Source organism: Plectropomus leopardus, chromosome 15 (genome assembly GCF_026936395.1).
Source record: "Plectropomus leopardus strain MGB_pleo_1.0 chromosome 15, ASM2693639v1, whole genome shotgun sequence".
NCBI lineage: Eukaryota > Metazoa > Chordata > Actinopteri > Perciformes > Serranidae > Plectropomus > Plectropomus leopardus.
Window position 1 is genome coordinate 32,273,269 of NC_142190.1, and position 18,609 is coordinate 32,291,877.

General features: G+C 39.3%; 1 protein-coding gene across 6 annotated transcripts in view; it reads right to left on the reverse strand.

Moving 5' to 3' along the window:
* robo3 (roundabout, axon guidance receptor, homolog 3 (Drosophila)) overlaps positions 1 to 18,609 on the reverse strand; it is a 221,239-nt gene that overhangs the window by 43,781 nt on the left and 158,849 nt on the right. For 3 of the 6 annotated variants that reach the window (XM_088088606.1, XM_088088605.1, XM_042499029.2), the window contains exons 7-8: positions 16,955 to 16,966; positions 3,928 to 4,052 (exon numbers count right to left, since the gene is read on the reverse strand). In XM_088088606.1, coding sequence (XP_087944732.1) covers positions 3,928 to 4,052; positions 16,955 to 16,966 — 137 coding nt within the window. The remainder of the gene's footprint in view (positions 1 to 3,927; positions 4,053 to 16,954; positions 16,967 to 18,609) is intronic. The other 3 variants (XM_088088607.1, XM_042499031.2, XM_088088608.1) reach the window with 1 other exon arrangement.

An 18,609-nucleotide genomic window follows, 5' to 3' on the forward strand; every position in this document is an offset into this window, starting at 1 on the left:
TTTTTGAAAAAAATTGAGCCCAATAGCTCAGTTTTCAAAGGGTTAAAATTTTGTAATTGATTTCAGTGTGGTGCAGAAGTATTCATCAATCCTTTATGTGGACAATTTTTCGTAATTAGTTTAACACACAGGCATTCATTTCTTGTGCTTTTACTGAGTAAGCTGATACTGAAAGAAACGTCTTGAAACCCTCAAGCTTCAACGCAGATGTCAATGCCAGACATAAGCTGTTCCACTTAAGAATATGAATTTTGCAGCCATACACAATATTATTCAGAAATGTGAATGAGTGTTGAATGTTCGAGGTTAAGACCTTTTGTTAGCTTGTGGTAACATGGTGATTTAGACAAAACTTGATAATAAAGATGCAGAGGACATAGAGAATGATGTACCTGAGAGAGAATAGAGAGCAGAGAGTGACCATGGACAGATGAACTAAGGCCTGTCATTCAAATGGCAGTCCTTGAAACTGAACATTTGACTCTTTGTCCTCACACTAAGAAACTCATGAAAACATGCAGGATGGCGAGACAGAAAAAAAATGCATCAACTAGAGACAGGATTGATGGACGAACAGATGCAAACTTTTTTTTTTTTATCATTTTAAGACAGTGGTACATATAAGTGTAAATAAATATAATATATATATAAGTGTACATAAATATTGCTTATCTTTATTAGAAATTACAATTTTAACTTGCATTGTGCTCTGTTATGTTCAGATTTTGGCCCTAGCCTTATTTAAAAACACAAATTTGTACTATAAAAATAGGCCTATATTAAATTATATTTTATATGTTATAAAATAAATATTTTTCATTATTAAAACATGTATTACAAGCCAAGGGCTGGCGTGTTCCCTCTAACCACTTCTCCTTCTTCTCATTCATCTGTTGGTCTGTTATCTTGTGCATGGCAAAGCTCTTTGATGCGTGTAGTTCGCATGTTACGCAGATCTTTCCCACTGCTGGGGAAGCAGAAGCAAACACTGCTGACAAAGTCACTTTGCAGCCCTCCTTTATTTTTCTCTCGCTTTCCGTCCCTCTCTTGCATGCATTCTCTCTCTCTGGTTCTCCAGAAGTAGTCCCGTCACTTCCACACAGGGCGGGCGGGTGTGGAGGTGGATGGGTCCCACAAACAACTGACTTTGGAGTGGGAGTTCACTTCCCATAACCATCTGTGCCTTTTTTGCCTAATCCCAATCATCACGACGGTCCACGCTGTTGTAAACATAAGGACCGTGCAGCCTTATCCCCCCACACATGCATTTGTAGACATCACAGTAACAGCATCTCAGAGTGTAAACAGTGGATGCACAAGGTTACCTAAAATGTCATAGGTATACATGGAAGGTCACTGACAGAGTGGCACCATGTGGCAAGTTTGGACTGAGAATGCCATTGGTGAAAATATTTTTTTTAATGTTGAGTTTTGCGTCATGTTTATATTGTTCATATTGTTCTTTTTGCTTTATTTATCTTGTCAAACCTTCCTTTGATATCTCTTTGCTGCTGTAATAATGCAAATTTCCCTGTTGTGGGACTTATCTTATCTTATCTTATCTTTGTTTGCGGGATGATTGCAGGTGAACAGAAAGCACCTATCCATAATAATGATCACCTCCTTATAAGGTGCTCACTGGCTGTTCATGTGCAGGGATGTATGCTAATGGCTGACTAGCAGGAACAAGCTGTCAGTTTATGAATGATTTGAATCCTGCATAGTTTTTAGTTCCAAATCTACTCACAGATTTAATAACAATTCATGAATGAGACCCACTGTCTGTGAAGGATCTACTGTATATTACACTACACTAAACAAATTACTTTAGCTAATTTTCAGTATTGTCAGTGTGCTGTTACAGAAGAATGTCACCAGAAGTTTTTCTAAACTTTTATCCCTAAACTTCTCTACTTCCCTTTTTCATTTGTCAGGATGAAAATAACTGTACATTCCCTGAGTATTTCACAAAGAGGAAGCCAATATTCCCCAACATGCTATCCACATACTTCCTCTCCTCCCCCTCTTCCTCCATGCTTTCTCCCTTTTTATCTCTCTCCTCCACTCTTATTCTCTCTCTCCCACACACACACACACACACATTCTGCAGGCCTCCTCCAAACTTACTCTTCCCCCTGTAATCTGTACCTGGGAGCCATGCTGCAGGCACCCACGCACTCTCATCAGGCCTTTCAGTGCATTCCAACAGGCTGCAATGCTTATCACACGTTCGCCTTTCTCACACTCACACACACACACACACACACACACACGCACACACACACACACACACACAGACAGAAGGCTGTGACACTCACGCTTTGGTGAATAATACCCAGTGTGGATGATGGGAAAATGTGGTGTGTATGAATGTGTGTTTGTGTGTGTGTGTGTGTGTGACTCACTCTGGCACTAAACAACAGCACACAGTGATACGAGCGAAGGATGAGAGTCAGGAACATGTTAGTGAGACGAGATGCAGGCTCTCCTTCTCTCAAGTGTGTGTATCGCGGTGGCATGTGGAGAAACCAACCTCATCTAGCATCATGACAAGTTATCTTTAAGATGCTTTTAATTTACTAAAAATAGGTGAAATCAGCTAAAATGTTTTTTACGTTGTGTAAATTTGTAGCAGACGTTGAGCTGTGTTATTCAGAATTTTGCTCTGTGCTTCTGTCTGTTTACTCCAGTCCTTGTGTTAGTGCTCCCACCATGATGATGCCGCTTTCTCATGCTGTGCTGTTAATGTTGACGTGAGCACAGTCGTTATTTAACTTAGAGGAAGCACATTTGAGCTGTGCTTGTTTTCTGTAAACTACAGCGCAAAGGAAACACAACGCGTCCCTCATGTTGGGTAATTTTCACCTTTGAAGATGTATCTGAACACGTTCTGAGCTGTATTTTTGTACAATGAATTCTGGGTGTAGAATAATTACCAAAGCAAACTTTGTTTGGAAAACTTCTCTCACACCTAACACTGGCGCTCAAAGAGCCAAAAAATACATTTGAAAAAATCCAAAGCAATTTCTCTTTCCAGAAATCATGACCTGGTTATTTAAGATAATCCACATAGACCAAGCCCCCAGGAAGTGTGCTAGGCTTTGAAGCAAATTTTACATAGTGGCCAAAAGTGGAATTACACCCAACAGTAAAAGGTGACAAGGAAAGGAGAAAACTGGGAGAAAACTGCCCCAAAAATTTGTTTAAAAAAAAAGAAAGGATTTTATAAAATATATCAAAAGATGTCCAGAAAACGTTATTTATATACTTTTTGTTGCTTATTGCCTTCTCCTCATGTTTTTGGAGGAAATCCCACCAATTTGTCCAGGTTTAAAAGGGTTAAAGCACTTCAGTGATCTGAATTTTAGAGGTATTTCCAACCAAGTACATCTACATTTGGGTAGATATGAAAGGAAGGTAAAACAGTAAGGCAAATGTTTGACTTATTTGGTCCACACCCTGATGACGCCCACAGGCTCAAGCCTTTATAATAATGTTTTTCTACACTTTGGTGCTAGAGATTTGATGATTTGACTTCCTTCTTATGTAAGTACGTGAAAGATGTATATGCTATATTACCCTAACTATACTTTGAAAAACACAACTGGAAACAGCTGACAGCGACCACTGAATCCATTTCAAGTAGTACAAGATATTTGAATATATATGCAGAAGATTCCTGTGATGTGTACATTTGTAAAAATGCCTCATCCCCCATGGCTTCACTATTCTAACTCCTATTTCTCTGATAGTACAGAAACTTCTATCACCAGTGGGAGTCTTGTTACCCATGAGGCCACCCTGCCACTCAAACAGTGTGCTCCAATACACCAGCTGTCAGACACAAATTGACCATGAGACTCTGATGGATGCCTCAGAGGGCAAAAGCAGAGCTGACTTAAATATAAGTCACAAGAAGCTTCTTACCTGGCTGCCTTCTTTCTGCCAAAAGACAGCTGGCGGAGGGTTTCCCTTGGTGCCACAGAGGAAGGTTACAGTGCGACCCGGAGCTGTGATCTGGTCACGTGGTCGAACTACGATCTGAGGGGGCACTGCAACACAGAGAATGGATAGAGATCATTATCAGAGCAAAATGGAAATGTGTGCATGTATGTGAAAAAGGGGCTTAATCTAGTGACAATATGCCATCAGTGACATTGAGTGCATTAAAGGGGACCTACTATGTTTTTCCTTGCCATTTGTCAAATATATTGTTACAATATCAGATGTTTATATTGAACATGACCTAAGTTTTAAATACTGATTTTGCCACTTACGTTTTTTCTACTCTTGAGACAAGCTGATGTCTGATTATTATTATATATTTGATGGATGTGTTGGTATGTTGATGTGTATTTGTATCTGTTTCTATTTTCTGTTTTAATGTAAAGTTTTTATCATGTGTGATAATTGTTTTTAGTTTTAGGTATCTGTCCTGTATGTACCTGCCAGGGACTGCAGATGTAAACTAGCTAATAGCTAAATCTGGTATGAATCTTTTCTCATTTTGAGGAATATTTTTATGTATGGTCCTTGCTTAATAAAAACACGAAAGAAAAATATCCGCTTCAGGCACACTACTGCAAGTGTTTACATGCAAATGTCAGGAACACATGCAATTTCAGATTATATTCGTGCTGTCTGGTTGTAAAGACACTTTTTACGTGATTTTTCATGTAGAAACATCGCGAAAACAATCCTCGTGTACACAAATCCACAAGAACAAGCAAAAATCTGTAGTATGAATGCCAGGCCAGTAGTTGGTGGTGTAACTTTGTAATGATACACCATAAAAGCAATTTCAGGCCTTTGTCGTATGAATGAAAGGCCAAACACTTCATGTAAGAACTGTTGCCGTGTAGAGAGGATTTAGGTGTTCTTTAGTTCTATGTAATAATGACAAAAAGTGTTTTTTGAACATTAAAATATGCAAATATGCTCCAGTAGAAACTGTATGAGTATGAACCCTAAAACTGAGCATAATAGTTCCCCTTTAAGCTGTGACAGGCAATCAGTGATGGCAGCAACTCATAACTGACAACTATCTTTCTCTCGTGCTCCTGACTCTTTATCTCTGCGTCACACAGACCAGGAGGTGTTGCTCTGGTGGCCTCAGCACTTAAACACTCTCAGAACAGGTCACATGTGGCATATCTTTTAAAGACAGTATGAATATGAAGGTTTTTCAAGGCAACAAACTCAAGAGAAGTTTCTCTCTCAAACACGAGCTAAAATTTTCAATTAACATAGTTCATAAACATAGTTCACTGAGGAGAATGTAAGTCAGCACCCTTGTGGCAGCTGATAAATCACCCTGCTGTTCCTCTATTATCAGCTGCTACTCGCTGTTAACCCTCACTTAGCTCTGCTCAGATATTCATCATGCTGAATCAAGGTTACTGATTGAATATTTTTACATAAGAGGATTTTGTATCAGGTACTAACACACTATGTCAAGGCAAGAGAGGGGAAAAGGTCAAAAAACAGAGAATGACAATCATGGTTGATAATTAACCAATCTTTCTGAGTTCGGATAGAGAAGAAAAAAAGAGAATCCTATTTATGATTTCAGCAGAGAAGCAAATATTGAGCCGGTATTTTTTCACACACTTGCACACAGCAGGTCCTGGCTGTAAATGTTTGGTTAAGAAATGACGCGAATGGTTAGAGGCAAGTTATCATCACTGGTGATTCAAAACAAGCCCATTCTTTTTGAATTATACCAAACAAGGCTCGGCACAGATACAACTCTACGGCATTAAAGCAATAAAAACAGCTAAAATGTTAAGCTTCTCCTTTACTAGAAAATTACTACTGTAGTCTCCACAGTCAGGGCAGTGTTTGCTCTTTGTTTTCATGGCTGTAGTGACTCTGACACATTAACTGCATTTCACTAGGAGGAACCAGGGACTACATTTTGTTCCTCTAGTACTTTTTGCAAGAACTAAAAACCTTTTGAGGAACCTATTGCATTTCAACACCAGGGTCAAATATAAGTTCAAGAGACGTGTTTATCCTTCAAAGGTCCTTTACTGGGAGCAAGAACTTCCTTAAAGTATAGGGACCTTAGGGGTTGAACATTTCTTATGGTTAAGTAGTCAAAGCACAAATTCAAGGGATAGTTTTTGTTGTTCTTTAGGCATTGCCATCAACACATCAATATGGAGGTGCAGAAGAAAGCCAACAAATAAAAAATAACCAAGTCTGGATTACTTTAATGGGTTATCTTACTAAGCATTTATGTGGAAATTGGAATCAAGTAGGAGTTGGAAAGAGTGACCAGAACTTATGAGGTGTACCAAAAAATCTTCAGCTGACCATTGCTGACCCTGCGAACAGTGCTGAGAGACGCTCAAAAAAACTAGATCAGGAGCTTCTCCAGCAAGCAGACCAGCAAGAGGTTTGATTGCCTGGAAGTGTTGCTGGGTCACAGGCTGGCACAGCCGTAAAAGAAATAACTTGGTTACTGTGATACTGAATGGTGGAAGACACAAAAACTGATGGCCAGTCCATTGAAGATTATTCAAAAATTGTTCAAAATTAATATAATGTTGTATCATTTCAGCGCAGCGAGAAAAAACTGCTTAAGAGGCAGAGTTTCCAATTGATCAGAAACTATAGAGGTGGGTTTGTAGGGCTGAACATTGGTCACAAACCCAGCAGCTGCTTTACCTCAATGGGGATTTAAAGTCATGTCGGCCTACGCTGTTGTGAGCATTTATACTTGTGCAGTGGTGTGATTCTCTGCAGTAACACCTCCAAACACTGGTTGGCAGTTAGGTTTCGGTGTAGTGTTATGAAGTTTGATCGAATTAAAACACACCTGAAACACACTATAAACATGGCTAAATAGTGACAATTTCAAACACAAGAACACAAATCTGCTAATTACAACTGACAAGGTTCACAGACAAAAGACTTGTCTTATACCAGAAATCTTCTCTCAACAAATACAGCACAAGCCTGTGGCATATTCCATTGTATAAATAAGCCTGGCGGCTCAAATTAAAAGACTTTAAATGGCATTGTTTGAGGGCTTTATTGTCTTCACAATTTGTTGTATCTTATCTGTGAAATGAAAGTAAATTAAAGTTCTGTCTTCACAGAGGGAAATTATTTTCAGCTTATAAAAATACACAGGGGGTCTGCATTGCCAAGACGTGTAGTTACAATTCATGAAGAGGTGCACGTTACGGCATGGTAGAGTACATGTCCATGCAGAGCCTACGCCGTCAGTCCAGCATTGATTCAACACAGAAGTATGAATCCTCGTTAATCCAGCAGGGCAGCATGCACGAGACCAGCAGCAGTATTAGAAGTGGAGTGTAATGCTTGTCTTGTGTCTTGTTATGTCAACTGAATTAAAAAAAATGTTGTTTCCCTCCTACTAGTTAAAAAAAAGAGCAAGAGAGCACCCTAAAGAGAGTGAATGAGCGAAGGAGCAAAGAGAGCTACCTGGTGAACTAGAGAGAGGGAGAGAGGCCATGAGGGAACAACACATGTGAGCCAGAGAAACAAATCTCACTTTGCTAATTGTTTTATCATGGATATGAAGCCTATTAAACAAAAATAATGAAACAATAAACGCTCAACAAGTGGTTGAATTGGAGGCAGGTGTTCAGAGTTTTCAGCCTTTTTCTCACATTTATTAGAGCCGTGAAACAGAGAGGAATCTGTGTTGTGTTCTTGTGTGTGAGAATTTGCACAAACCTTAGTGGCTCTTAATCCATTATCAGACTAATTTAAAGTCCTCAGATGCAAACTGGAATGTGAAGAAAACGTTCAGCAGCTGGCTGAATTTAGTGGCTCCTCAGTGTTATTATGAGGGTGGGGCGACAAAATAGATCATCTGTGTCCTTGATTTGTTTGGCTTTGACTGATGCTTACTGGTTAAATTGCATGCCAGCGCAGTCAGTCTCCTATGCTTGGGCGCTTGGGTGGAGAGTGTTTTTAAAAGGCCAGCCCAGAACCCACTGGAGCCTGAATCCAGGTTTGTGGGTCACCTTTATGATCCCAGCCACCAGGCTAATCAGATGTCTTTGAGCCAAGATGGAGGGCAGGAGGGGAAGTCTGCATTTGTGTCCTCTCTCCCTCGCTCTCTCTCTCTCTCTCACACACACACACACACACACACACACACACACACACACACACACACACACACACACACACACACACGTCTTTGATTTCTATTGATTCTGTAGCAAGTGACAGCCCTTCCTCCACAGGGGATGTGAATGCATAATGATGCCCTCCACCAGTCCTAATTGATTTCTCATCTTCCCACCTGATCTCCTGCTTCTCTTTCATTCTCTGTCTCAATTAGCATCGAGAGAAACGGAGAGAAAGAAAGACGGGGAGATGGAGATGCTTCCTAACGAATACAAAGAGCAGTAACAGAAAAAAAAATACTGAACAGCTGAAGTGAAAGTGAGAGAATAAAAGTTAGAGTTTCCATCCACATTTTCATCGATAAAATTGAAATTTGCACAAATGAAAGAAAAAACAAAATTGCGGAACTATTTAATGTCATATTGCACCTTGACATACACAGTGGAGCATCTGGGGTTTCTTGCAAACAGTGTGTTAAATTATTAGGTTTGTTATTAGGTATATACTCATGTAAACATGCAATAATTTGCCTTTCATTTATATTTAAAAACCCAATAAATGATAAGTCAAAACAGGGTTCACACACATTTTTACCAATAAATTTTGATGACTCTGAAGCAAAATTTTTGAGGCCATACATTCTCTGAACAACCATTGATACTCCTTATCCATGCTTTTTCATGACTATATAATAGTTTTTTAAATATAGTATTTAGCCGTACTATGTCAAATCATTTTTTAAGCCCCGGGGAGGTACTTTTATTTCGGTTTCGGGGAGGGAGTACAACTTGAAATAGCTCTATTTTGTAAATAAAAAGCCATGTTTGTTTTTCTTTTAAATTTTTTTTGGCTTTTTTTTCTTTAAAAATCGCCAAAAAGACAACATTTATCACAGCCAGAAACTGTACAAACAGAATTTGTCGTTGAATTTTCACATTTCTGACGGTCCTCGAACACATCATGTGTTATTCTACAAGTTGCGAAACCAAATTCCATGACTTTTCCAAAACTTTCAGGATATATGCAGTTTTCCCACATGCCTGGAAATTGCTATTTGCAAATTTTGTGACTTTTCCAGGTTTTTAATGGCCGTATGAACCCTGCCAATAGATGGAAAGATTCCTTGTGAGGGAAAAAAAATGACCATGACAGGTACTGTATTTTTTAACTTTGCTTCAATTTATCAGCAAAGCAATTACACTTACAGAACTGTTTGCTGACATTAGTTACCACAGAAAAGGCAGATGTCTCTTACATTTTGTTGAGAGGGTCAGAGTTTAATTGAATACTTAAAGGAGAAGGATGCACCATGCAAGATAAAGAAACCAAGATAAACAGTGAAAAATTGAAAAGTCAAGTCAGAAATACAGGTTGTCACTCAAAGAAGATGAGTGTGAAGTGCTGAAATTTTCTCTGACATGAAATGTTTTATATCTAGCCTTCCTCTTTGTGACTTGCCTTTAATTGCTCACCTCAGATGAGTGTACAAGCTTAATTTCATGCCCTGCATACACGTTTTGTTCTAATTTAGTTCTAATCTGCCCTTTGCTATCCTTATACCCTTAAAAAAAAAAACATTATTGTGTGCACGCAGGATTTTTCAGACATGGTAACCTATTAGCAATAAGCTATATACTGCTTTCCCATTTGCCAGAAGAGCAGAGCCATGTAGGTGAGCATGCCTTTGTGTGTGTGTGTGTGTGTGTGTGTGTGTGTGTGATGTTTTTTTTTTGGTGTGTCAGTTTGATGTAACAGACAAGCCAGCAAACAGGTAAACAGTATACAGCAGAATAGCCAGACGTCTGTGAAAACTTTACAGTGTTTACTTCTCTTTATTTATTTCCTGCTTATTTACTCTCTCTTTCAAACTCATTGCAGACTAATTTGGATTAATTTGGAAGTTTTAGTGCTGCTTAGGAGGAGATGGACAGTATTTTGTGGTAGCCCTTCATAACATTTGCTAAAAAATTAGCACGTTTTGCATCAATGCCGAACGGAGCCAGAAGCGATATATACCTGCAACTATAGCAGTCATTTGACCTGGGGGTCAATGCCTATTGTACACATTCTCATTGCATTAAAAAGCCAGATGTTAGCGGGTGTTAGCGTTTCTTTTGTGCAGTGGAAACAAGACTTCAGAACACTTTCACCCTGGGCCCCTTCACACAGCAGGAGGGGATCCATGTGTCAACGTCAGGATAAATCACAGCTAAGATGGCCTTGGCCAGGGTGGGCAGGGTCACATCCTGGGATCACAGAAGCAACATCCCAGTAACCCTAAAGGTCAAACATGATCCCAGTGTTTCGGATGTGAACCACAGAGTGCAATATGGGCCAGTGGCACTGAAACCCTGCCTGCACTTCCTGGCTCCCTGTCACGACTGATGCAAGGCCTGAAATATTAACGAAATGCAGTGTAATACACACTTCTTATGTAATGCGACTCCAGGCTTGTGCACATACACATGTGGTAAACACACAGGACCTAAGAGGCTGTATACGAGCCACAGTGCTAAACAGGCCATTTGACAAAAACTTGTCAACACCTGAACATTCTCCCCTCACGCCTGACACGTTGCCGAAACTTTGACCCACATACAGTGACAGCTTAGAATATTCAGGCTATTAAAATGCCGTTTTTGGTGCGCTACGCACCCGTGTCTGGAGAATAACAATGTTTGATTTGAGGAGGCAAGCCGGCACATTGCCTGAGGCTGTAATAAATAATTAGCAATAATGGGTGCACTCGGCGCGACACTGAGCTTTAGATTTAGGGCAGGGAGAAACATTAGCATCCTCACATGGGATGGAATTAGGGAGATGGATTGGAACAGAGCAGCTAAAATATACATGACAAAAATCAGCAAACAATGCCTGCATGTCATGGAAGCTGTTTGCACAGAACAGTGCTTGTACAGTAATTTAGTATTCTTGGCTGCTGGCTTTTAGGTATGACAACTTTCATTTTTTAAAGCGCCCTTAAAAAATGATAGAAAGATTGTCACTGCTTATCAAACACCATGGCACCTTGATTTTTAGATTTTTAAAAAATATATAACCAGGTCTTCAAAAATGATAGCACATACACTGATAAGTACGAGAGGCAGGAAGATAAACTGAGGAACATCTAAATAAAGAATAGAAACCCTTGAGATAGGAATTTAAAGGAGCCTGGAGACTTCTTTTTTTGCTGGATGTCTCCAGAGCTGTGAGAACACGTAACAAGGCTAACATTCCAACAGGAAGCAAAAATAAACAAGGTCTGTGAGTTTCACTTCCATGCTTTTATGATAAGAGTCAGACTGAGGGAGGAAGGTTTTGTCTGAGTGTGAAGTGCGTTGTCTCTTTGAGTTTATGTGTTTCTGTGTGACTCCTGCTAAAGTGAAGATATATACGGCCACTCCTTCCTCTTTAAAATGGCCATTTAAAGTTTAGCCTTTCAGGGTAAGCTTAGAATAGGTGGTGAGGGTTCGAATTACTTTAATAATGGAATCAAAACACAAAATGTGTCTGTAGAGAGTTCTGTGGCAGGTCAGGGGATCGAGGTCATGCAACAACTTAGCGGAATGCCAAGTCAGACTATATATTGTATCCTAACAAATATTAGCCTGTTCAAGACGGAATTTTGTGCCGTTATGCCGCCTTGCCTTTCTGTATATAACGTTGTTACGTATTGTAGTTATGACACCGAAACAAGCTCTGGGTAAAAAGTAAAGCTGGACAGTTGATAAGTGTGTTAATTTGAACATGTATAATGTTGGCGAATACACCACAAGAGATTTAGAAAGCAGCTGTTAGCAATTAGCAGCTAATTCAAAGAAGAAGGATAGGGGCTGTAAATGTCCACAGCGAGATTCAGGAGCTCCTTGCCCTCCGAGCAGAGAATGAGCCACCATGTAACAGAGAAGGTAAATGATTGTGATTGACATGTTATGTATTTCTTTTTGTTTAGAAAGAGCTGCCAGCACTTATATTATATGTCACACTGGAGGCTGACACTGTTGTGTCACATGTCAAGCCCATCATGCCTCTTTGGATCATCGGATGCCGTAATGCATTGTACAATCACGCACTGGAGCGGAATGATGCCGCCGTTGTTTGATTCTGTGTAAAAATGCAAATGTGGTATAAAGAGGGGACTTTACTGCAGCCCAAAATGTGATTGTGTCAAAGCGGTGATAGACTGGTGTCGAATGATGCCACAGTTATTTGGTTCTGCGTAAAAAAAGCAAAGGTGGCACAATAAAGGGACTTTGTGGCCTTATCATGTGATATCTATGTAAAAACGGCTATTGTCAAGGTCTGCAACAACAGGCACAACAAATCTGACATGCTGTTTTGTGGCATCCAAGACCTATAAAAGGCCATTTTTTTGCCCTCATTTTCAATTTTGACATTCAGAATTGTTGCAGCTGGTCCTTTTAGGGTCATCCCAGATCAGTACCTGGGAATCATGGTCATATGCTAATAATAAAGGAAGTAGTGTGCCCTTTATGTAGCGAGGCAGGAAGTGACGGTGTGGAGGTCAAGGTGGTGGATGGGTGTGTAGCGAGTTTGGCTAAATGCAGGGAGACATAAGATGCTGACTCAAGGTGTTTTAGGGGCCGTTAACACAGCACGGGTTCTTGCATGAGACATTAAACTTTTGTCCCACTTTTGCCTTTCGTTCACATGACAACAGCGTTTTGGGGGCCTGAGAATGCAAACTTTTGAAACCAGGTTCCAGACTGTAATCTTTCGAGAATGCCATAAAGTGTTGGCATTAACAGTAGTCAGGGGTTTTGCAGTCATACAGTACTGGAAATTCGTGTCTGCTGGTGGGGTTGCTGATCCCCTCTTTAGTGCAGCTGGGTTTTAGGAAGGAACATAATCAATGGAAGATGCTTAAAAACTAAATAGAGCAGACACATGTTTGAGCCGGCTCAGCTGCTCACCACATACTGTGCTCCCACTAAGACAGATCAGAGGGCGCCATTTGTTCCACGGCGGCTGTATGAAGACGGTGTGTTGCTCAATCACATAGCAAAGGCAGACAAAGTGCTTACAACCAAAAGCATCTTACCCCCTCCACCCCCCCAAATGCACACTTGACGTGCGATTTGCACCAACATACTGAAGCTATCACACATGGGGGAACACGAAAACACACACACACACTCCCAGCAGGAGTTCCTCAGGGGCCTGGATGTGACAGGCAGCTGTCACAGTCCCACGCTGATGCAGACAGCCTGTCTCACACACGTACGCTTGAGTTAACACACTCTCACGCTGCTGCTAGGTGAATCTTTGGCTTTATCCTTACATAGAACACCCTCTCTTTCTCAGACACATACACACTTTTTCCAGAAGCTATTTCCATTCTGATATGATGATCGAGGAAGTGGTTACTTCATAATGAACTCTAACAGGACCATAATTCATCTTTGCTTTTATTTAATTTGGAGTGGGACCTTTGTGCCCACAACTCCTGCCTATTTATCCAACATCAATATATGAACTGGAGGTCTGGTACAGTTTTAAAAGGGCTGAGTGTGAGTTATAGAGCAGCACTGTGAGTATTTGCTTTTAAACTGTTGAAGCAGCCACAGGCTACAAGACAAAGAAGTTGACCCTCATTCATAGAAAAGTCACCCTCACTCTGTCTGTACATAGAATATCAAAAGCATTAGTTCTCAAAATTTGTGATACAACTTTCAGTTTTTTTGTTTGTTTTTCCCTTCCTTAACCTTCTTTATTTCTCTAGTCCTGGGGCCTCATTACAGAAACCTCCATAGTCTAAAAGCATACTTTATCCCAGTATAGGATGACATTTGGGATGTTTGATACTACAAGCTACTTTTACACTGAAGCACAACACACATTTCTGTCTATAAATCATATTGTTAAAGTGCATAATTTGTGTTTAAACTGTAAATTTAAAGTCAATATGAGATATCATATTACTTGTATGCGTCAGAATATCACGTTAAAGATTTACAGCTTTTACTCTGGATTTTTTTTTTCAAAAATAGTATATACTTAAAAAATTAAGGATATTTTGAGGAACAATGACAGTAATGATTTTTTAAAAATGTAAGTAATGTTTTTTAAAGCATCAATTTATTCATTGGTATGAGTTAATCATTAATAAAAAAATAAATAATTTCATCTTTTTTGTTAAAAAAAAGACCATTTCTTGTCATTTTTACAATCAGGCAATTTCTGCATTAAGATTCTTCATCCATTTGAACAGACAGAAAAAAAAACAAATGGTTAAGTATCCTAATCAAAAAAACGTTCTGAACGGGTTAAGTTAAGATAGGACAGGCAGATTTTTTTCTGTAATGAGGCCCCTGTTCTGTACTTTTTATTTAGTAAACAATCCAAACTGACTATGGAGCAAATAAAACATTGCACTCAGCCTCTCCATACAGCACCTCTGGTGCATTTGAAAGCAAATGGGCAACTAGAGCAGATTACTTTTTGGTATTGTCATGTCAGCGAGGGCTCAGTGGCGCCTTGTTCCCCCCTGCTGTGAGAGGATTGGTGTGCTCCAGTTTATTTGCTGCCCTGCCCTCAGCCCTCCTCAGGAAGTCCTGATCGCTATCATACATGCGCTATGGTCTGAGGTCTTGTAGAGGGAGCGATCCAACGAGCTAATCTGTTATTCTGACCGATGTCAACATGGAAATCATGACCACGTAATGCGAGACATCCGAGAACTCCATCTAACACGCATCAAGTCAGATGAGGAATCTGTGCTTTAGAAAATGTTCATATTCTCCTCTCTGCTCTCTGACATTTCTCTGTTGTGATGAGTATATGAGAGTTTAATTTCAGTGATTTGGGCACTCCACATCTATCCCATTCACCCAAACCTGTATTAACCCTTTTAACCTGGAGCTACGTCACTTTTCTTCTGTCGCTTTTAGACGCCTGTCTCGTGTATTAAAACCTTTGAACCCCAGCAAACTGATGATTTCTTAACTTGGTAATAGATGCTTTGCAAATTAGTAGATTTAGAAAATTATTTTTAGAAAGCTAGGGAAAGATGTACAGGGAAAAAAGAAAAATGCTAGGGAAAAACTGAATTCATAACCATCATAATTACATATTTAAAATCAAATTACCAAATTATTATAATTTTTTTAAGCACACATATTTTCAGGTAGTTTTCTCGTACTTTTTGATAATTTTTGGTTCATTTCTTCTTTCCTTGCTAATTGTCTTTTTCCCTTAAGTTTAAAAGAGATCAAGCCTATTTGATCAGGTTTCAAAGAGTTAAGATAACTTTATGTCATGTAATGTTGATCACTGTGGGATAATTCACACTGTTTGCTCACATTTCTTCAAACCTCAGAAGTTTCTCTAATGGGCGTAAATATGCCAGTGCCCTCTGCTAGTGTGTCTCAGAGCTTAAAAGGGTTATTTCATGCCTACGCACATGTAAAGTGACTGAGAGGCCGAATAGATGAAAAGTTTAAATGATGTCAACCTTTAAAGCATCAAGGCCCTTTCAGAAATGTACAGTGAGGAGTCAAAACAACAGATATACACCGAGACAACCCGCTCTCCAAACAAACACTCCAAACTGCTCCTGAAACCCCTCATTTACACTCCCTACTCTTTATTCCATTTCTGTCGCTGTGACAGTGCAGAGAGGAACCGTCTGACAGCCCATTCCTCAGACACCTGGGAGGAATTGCATCTCCTCTCAATTACATGTTTGCCTTCCAGGAATGCCAATGAACAGCTCCTCCACTGTAATGCATTGTGCTGAAAAAACATTTCAGCTTCCAGGGTAAAAAGGTTTACTTTGGTCGCTTTAGTGTTTATTTTTAACTCTTCACAACACACAACTGAAGCATCCCGTGCTTCCATTCATTCACAGCTTTTTGCCAGTTAATCACCATGAGTGCACTGAACAATTAGAAATGATATCATGCCCAAGCAGATGGTGTTATACGATGAGTCGGTCAGCTTCCAAACTACACTGCTCTGTTAGCTGTAAAATGACTATTTTTCAAAGTCTACATGCACTGGGGGGGTGAAAGGACCAGCTTGGCAAGAAATGTTACACAAATTGCAAGAAATTATTAAAATGTGACAAAGAGAACAACCTGAAATTTTGTTCTAAAAATGGGGGGAGAATTGTTTGGAAAAATTATCAAAAACTAGGGAATTGTTCTAAAAAATATATTAATAAAGAGTTTTACTGTACAATTAAAAATAATGCTGAAGAAAATAAAAAAAACATAAATATATATTTTTTATTTTCTGCATTTTTTTCTCATTTGTGTTTGTTTCTTACTTTTCTTTTTTCCCTTATTTTCAGGCAATTTTCTTGTAATTATTTTTAAACTTGTTTTGTTTTTACTTGTTTTAAGCCGCTCATTGCCTTCCCCCAATGTTTGTGAAAACAATTAAGGCGATATGTTCGGGTTTCAAAAGGTAAATACCAATTAAGGCATTATTTTTAGCTAAATTAATTAAATGTTTTTTTTAAGCCTTTTTAAGAATCCACAGGAACCAGCCACCTAGACGCATCACCGGAGCGCAGTTGTGAAAAATCAAACGCCTCCCTGAGTTTTCAGAGGTACTTAAATACTAATTGACTGTTCTTTATCCCTAACTGGCAAAAAAAAGAAAGCAACAGTAGCAGCAGAGGTTTACCTCCAACATGGCATCTTAAGTGTCTGTATCCGTATAACTCTCTTTCTCTCAAACACACACATACACAGATACACACAGATACACACACACACACACACACACACACACGCGCGCACACGCACACGCACACACACACACACACACACACACACACACAGATATATAAGATGGGATGAAATGGAATACTCACTGGTTGGGCCGACTGCGATGGAGTGATGCAGAAAGGGGTGGAAAAAAAAGAAAATAGAAAAAGAAAGATGAATGAGAATGAGGCGATGAGCTCATGATGAACTGGATGAAATATTTCATTAAGACAGAGTGAAACTTTGTAGCCACTCAGGTGTATTCAACATGAATAATCACTGCATGTGAAGTGAGTGTCTGCTGTTTAAATGAAGTGGTCCCACAGGAAAGGAGGAGTGGGAGGAGGAGTGATGAGCTGAATGTGGACACACAGGTGAAGATAAGATGCTGTGCTCTGATTGATCCGTGGTTTTAGACATTGGGGGTTAGCTATTATCCCTAATACTGCAGCTGCATGCACCAACCCACAATCAATCTCCATTTGTCTCACAGCTGCTGCAAGAACGACTTCTTCATTCTGCTGCAAGTAAAGTGCATTTATGCATGTGCAGGGGCGCGTACATGTTGCTTTGTTTGTCATTGCATGCATGTGGATATAGCATGTGAGCATAAATGTGTTGACAGATGTTTGATATGTAGTTACATACTGGAGGGCCCGCTCACTGAATTAACAGTTACAGAGTAACACTCTAAATATTCTCTTTTATCATCACAAATGACAGATTTCTCTTCCGAGTGCCGCTCTTCAAGGGACTGACTTTATTCTAATGCAATTTCACTGCTTTTTGATCTCGGCTTTTTCTCTAGAGGGATGATGAGCCGACGCTTGAAAGGAACTTAAAATCCATTTTTCATTTTTTCCTCTCTTGTAGTTTCAGTTAACAGTGTGTTAGCAGTGGCATTATGGGGAGTTTTAACCAGCCATAGTGTCTGCCTGGCTCTCTATTCACTGTTTTTTCGACATTTTTTCAGGCAATATTGCATAAACATTGTACAGTGGCCAACAGGGGCAAACATGGTGCAACTTAAGAAAACATGCAAATAGGAAAAACACAAGCAAATTAATAAAACATCATCAATTAGAATACACATGTGCAGCATCTGACCTCATTATGAAACCACTAAAAAACAAAAAACATTTATATTTATATTGTTAGAACAGCGATTACTACAGAGTCCTATTTTCTGCCTGAAATGCAGTTTTCAGGCAGTTATTCTGTTGTATTATGATTTAAAGTATTATCTAACATTAACCATTTTGCTATATTTATTCATCTGTCTTTTCTATTTATTTGTGTATTAAATTGTACTTGTGTATTTATTTATTCATTGATTCATTCATTTAGTTATTTGTTTATATATAACAGACTGACTGAGTGACTTGTTAAATGAATGTGATTCACTAAAACGGATCATTCTGTTTCAAGTCACTTCTTACACACTCTCACCATAATTTCTATCATATACGCAAACCACTAGACAACGGAGCGGCTGGTAAAACCATCTTACATATTAACTCATTTTCCAAAACCACTGATGGATGGACGACTCCAGAAACAAGTCAAAATCTGCAACCAAAACAAGTGCAATATGTGCTTTACAATTAAGTGTCATCTGGAAACACATTGCATTGTAGCGCATTTTCTTAATGTGTGTGCTGTGGTATTTGCAGTGCATTCTCCAAATGCTGTGCATGTGTCTTCACACTGATAAATATGTTTTCTTAAACTGCAATCTGAGAAAATTTTCTTGATTTCTTTT